Source organism: Penaeus monodon, chromosome 22 (genome assembly GCF_015228065.2).
Source record: "Penaeus monodon isolate SGIC_2016 chromosome 22, NSTDA_Pmon_1, whole genome shotgun sequence".
Classification (NCBI taxonomy): Eukaryota; Metazoa; Arthropoda; class Malacostraca; order Decapoda; family Penaeidae; genus Penaeus; species Penaeus monodon.
In genome coordinates this window covers 36297603-36302429 of record NC_051407.1, presented here as the reverse complement: position 1 = coordinate 36302429, position 4827 = coordinate 36297603, and the positions used below count along the sequence as shown (strand labels likewise).

General features: G+C 39.1%; 1 protein-coding gene across 1 annotated transcript in view; it reads right to left on the bottom strand.

Annotated features, from left to right (window-relative positions):
* The window catches only part of LOC119587100 (clathrin heavy chain 1-like), a 68528-nt gene that overhangs the window by 4627 nt on the left and 59074 nt on the right, over window positions 1-4827 (bottom strand). Inside the window, 11 exon segments of the mRNA XM_037935848.1 lie at window positions 431-623; window positions 827-1010; window positions 1214-1359; window positions 1466-1668; window positions 1795-1966; window positions 2092-2217; window positions 2374-2562; window positions 2813-2989; window positions 3139-4071; window positions 4282-4431; window positions 4540-4713. Coding sequence (XP_037791776.1) covers window positions 431-623; window positions 827-1010; window positions 1214-1359; window positions 1466-1668; window positions 1795-1966; window positions 2092-2217; window positions 2374-2562; window positions 2813-2989; window positions 3139-4071; window positions 4282-4431; window positions 4540-4713 — 2647 coding nt within the window.

The window sequence follows — 4827 nt, the reverse complement described above, 5'->3', positions numbered from 1 at the left end:
GCTAGATTTACTTTTACTAGTTTCTTTATTGTGAAATCAAAAATTTTGGGTAAATCTACTAACCAAAATGTGTGGAAAATATGCTTTAATCATCACTCAATGACTTTTTTCTATGATCTGGTCCTACTTTCTGAGACAGGGCCTTCAGACTTAGTTTGTGAAGAGATAGGTCTTGTGAATTAGGTAATCTTATACAAAGAAAATTGATCTCCATTTTGTTGGTTTTTGTTCCAAAATCAATTTTACAAAAAAACACAGGCAAGAAGAAGACTAGCGTCAGGCTTCTTGGAAAAAGTCTGACTGAACAATGTAGACAGCTATATTCTTCTTTTTGCCATGCTGATGACCAGTGGCCCCTTCATAAAGCTTAGTAAATATTGCCTGAAAGTACCTTTAAAATACAGCTGTACAATGAACATAAAATACCAACCAGTTCTATGTGCTGTATCTACAACATCAATATAAGCTGTAGGATCATCAGCCTTGATGAAGGAATCAATTGCTTCTTTAACTAAGGATTGCTGCAACTGAGCCTTGGCAAGCTGACTCCACACAGCACTCTCATTGCACCGTTCGGCAAATTCATATGCCCTATCCAGATTGGATATATGTTCAATCAATACCTGTAAATAAATTAAGGAAAACAAATCTTAGGATACCAAATGAACACAGTTAAAATTTGAATATTTCCCAGCCCTTGATAAGGAAACATACTTAAAATTCCCCCAAATATTACTACCAATACACAAGTCAAGAAGCAGACATGATGACACTTGTGTTGAATTTTCTATCAATATTAAAATGAAAATCAGGACAAACAGTATACCTGAATGGCAGAGGTATTGACATCAAACTTCTTGAAGATGGCAAAAGCTTCCTCATAGAGCTGATTCCCAATGGCAATGTTGGCAATGTCAGGTGCATCATAATTATCAAGACGTGTGATGTAGTCCATCACACGTGTGTGGTCTGCCTTGATAGCAGTTAAGATCAAGAGGTTCTGGAGGTTCCTGTGTGATGAATTCATTTGTTATTTATTTTGATCCCAACTCTTACTATCAACATCATTAACACTGTATAGCCTAAAATATATGTTGAGAAGAAGGGGATTAGTGGAAGAAAGGTGAAAACTAATCTGTTATGTCCAAATCTTTCAAAAATTACTTGTTACCCATTAATTTTCTCCCAGGACCTTATGATCTTTTGCATTTACCTGTGGTCACTGAAGGCAGAATTATCCAACACAATCTTCTCCAGAAGCTCAATAAGTTCATTTGGCAAATCTGCAGTCATGAATGCTTTCACAGTGACAGAAATATCTTCAGGGTCCTGAGTTTCTGACAGAGCTGTCTGTACAACCTATAAAAGTAAAACCAAATTTATGAACAATTTGGATCACATCAGATAAAGTGAACCTAAGAAGACAGACAAACAAAAAATTGAAAACTACTTTTCTCTCTCTAACCTGATCAATGAGTGGTCTTCGGTACTGATTTGTCTCCTGAAGGACCTCAGCCCAGAGCTCAGGATCCCTACGCCTCACCAGGTAGCGAGCTTCTGACTTGAAGAGCGAGTTCTCATTGCATACATTGATCAGTTCTCGATCACACTGGCCTCGTTCATAAGCAATACAGGCTAGGTGTGGATCCCTCTTCTCACAGTATTTGCCTGAAATTTAATTTCAGTTTGCTTACCACACCTAATGACTACTAAATGGGGGGGGAGGGGGATTGATAGTAATTTACTATTTTCATACATCATACCCTTGCTTAAAATTTTGAACATTCTACTTGCCCACAACTTTGCTATCGTAGTTTCTATTCTCCCGCAGGAATCTCTCAGGATTGTTGTTGGAGTCGATGTAGATCTTTGCAATGGCATTGTGTGTGGCAGGCTCATTGACTCCCTCATGAATACGAGATTCCAGCCATGATAACAGCAGCTTCAAGCGATTCCTCTTCTCCACCTATAATGAACCATCTCCATAAATTCACTTTGAATAACTATGAAAATGACTATATTTTACACAATAAAGCTTGGAAAAAGAAGAAGAAAACAAGTAAAAATTAATAAAACAAATTCCACGATTACCTCTTCCACCAACTCATCTGTTGAGAACTGTCCACGCACAACCATGATCAACTGCTTGATCACATCTTCAGCACAGTCAACATCAAGAAGACCTCCCACAACAACTGGCAGACGTGATGGATTTACCTATAAAATTGAGAATGGTGGAAATCATAAAGTGTTTTCATATGCTGTAAATCACTACTGAGAAAAAGAAAGCGAAAGAACTAAGAAAAAAATTATTAGTCCAATATCCTGATTTCTTTCTGACTCAATGCCATAGTCAAAAGAATGTAAACTTACCTTCTGTACATAAATCTCAATGTATTTCTGCAAGTTGTTACGGTACAGGTAGAGCACCAAATCATGGACAAAGTCAAAACGATCACAAACAATAATGAGTGGAAGCTGGTCAGTGAGTTTGGCCTCTTTCAGGAAATTCTTCACACGCTCTGGATTGTAGCAGTTGGATTCGCGGCATATTCTCTCAACCTAAAAATAATAAATGATAAAAATTTACCCAATAACACACAATAAGGGTCTGATTTAGCAGACGCTATCTAAGAGAGGTCATCATAAATTTTGGTAAAATTTGCAGTCCCTTTCTATACCTTCAAATTCCTCAAGAATAATTCAGCCACAAAAACAGTAAATACCTACTTCTGTTTACAAAAAGCATTATATAAACAACTCATTCCTCTGAAAAAAGCTATAGTATTATCAATGGAAAGCTGAAACTTACCTCCTTGATCTGTCCAGTCTTGCAAGCTGCTTGAATGTATTTAAAGTGCACCTCTGGTTCTTGGGAGAAGTTAACAATGGAGCCAAGGAAGTAAAAAAGTCCCTCAAATGATTTAAAGGATTCAAACAGGTCGATCAAAGCATTTGTTGTTAGCTGCTCATGGTATTTTGTTGCTATCTGAAATAGTAAAAATAAATTATGTCTACTTCAATTACCATAGGTGAAATAATGAACAAATCAAACTCTGGTATACTCTTCTCTTTGATGTAATCCAAATATATGTAAAAATTTACCAGTAAATTATACACAATCAACCGAATACTTGCCTGCACTACAATCTGTAGATTCTGTCTCAGATTGGCAGTGAGCATTGCCTTGAGACACTCGAGGGAGTCCTCTACTGAAAGCGACCCAAAGTAGTTGACCAACCATTCTGGGTTTAGTAAGTGTGTATGAACCACTGCTCTCTTAATGTCGTACATGTCTGTGTAGTGTTCCAAGGCACGCTGCAGCAGGCCAGCCTTCTCACACAGCTGGGCAATGTGAGCACGGTCATAGTGGGTGAACATTTGGTTGCCCAGGATAGCATCTGCCACCTGAGGAGCAGACATGAGGTTCATCTCAAGCAGACGTGTTTGGAGTGGGCCTTCTGTGGGGCGGTTGTTCTTTAAGGCATCCAGAAGGAATGCAGTGCACTGCTGAATTAAGTTAGATTCAAGGAAAATGTCAACAATCTGGTTAACATCAGCCATAGGCTCATCATCCTGAACCAGCATCTGTGCAAATGCTAAACCTTGGTCTGGGTTGACACGCATTACATTTCGTAGAAGGAAAATATAGTCTGGAGTGTATCCAACTTTCTTGGCATAGAGGACAATCTTTTGGAACTGACCAGTTTCAGCAAAGCACTGAATTACTTTGTTGGGCACATTTGCTCGTAAGTACACAGAGAGGGCAAGTGTTGGATCTGCCTGCTTCACAAGGTCACCCAGCTCCTCCGAGCATTCCAGCTTGTCCTCTTTCAGCCACTTCTCCAGCAAGTTCTTCCGCCCCTGTGCCAAGACAGGCCTACACAGCTCCAACGATTCAAATTTGTTGAGGTGCGATTGGTCAAGGAGAATGCCAAAGTATTGGAGGAGGGGTGAGGTCTGGCCTGGTTGTGCTGGTACTTGCTGGAACCTCTGAATGGTCTGGGGAGTGCGCAGAACACCCTTGGGCGCATTGGCTGCTACCTTTGCTGCTTCACTGTATTGTCCATTCTGAGCCAAAGAAGAGATACCTTTAGTATAAAAATGCAATATTCATCTTCCAATCAATGAAAAATAAATACAATTATTTGTATGATAGAAAATACATGAAAGCTTTTACTCTTACTAATATACTGTAATTTGATCAATCTGCTAAGAGAACTAAACTAATACCATGAAAATGGTATATACATATTTAAGCTAAATCCATCCTTTACCAACCTGAAATAGTGTGTTAAACTTCCGAACAAACAAGTCTTCTGCACCAGCAAGATTGTTCCTTGTGGCAATGCGTAGGGCAAGGTCTGGATTCTGTAGCACATTGGTGATGTAAGGAATGATATTCTCTTCATCAACACTAACACTCAATACCTGTGGGAGAGGAAAACATTTTGAAAATAAAGAGGCCAAAGACTCAAAGTGGTACAGACTCTAAAATCACACACCTATACATGCACTACAAGCATGGCTAATCTTTACCTGTCCCTTGCGGTTGACCCCAATGATGCCACTGGAAGGTTCATGAGGGGCTGTGACGAAGATGGTATCCCCACTAATGCGGTTCATGAAGATGCAGGTCCCACTTTCGATGTCATAGAGGTGAACATAGCCATACTTGGTGATGAGATAGATGACATCATGCTTACTACTAACCTGAAATTATGAAAGAGAAGGGAAAGATTTACAACTATGTAATTTAACTGTATAGCTGACAAGTTAACCTCTTACAGCAGTCACGCCTATAGCTGTCATGAAAAAACAACTCTT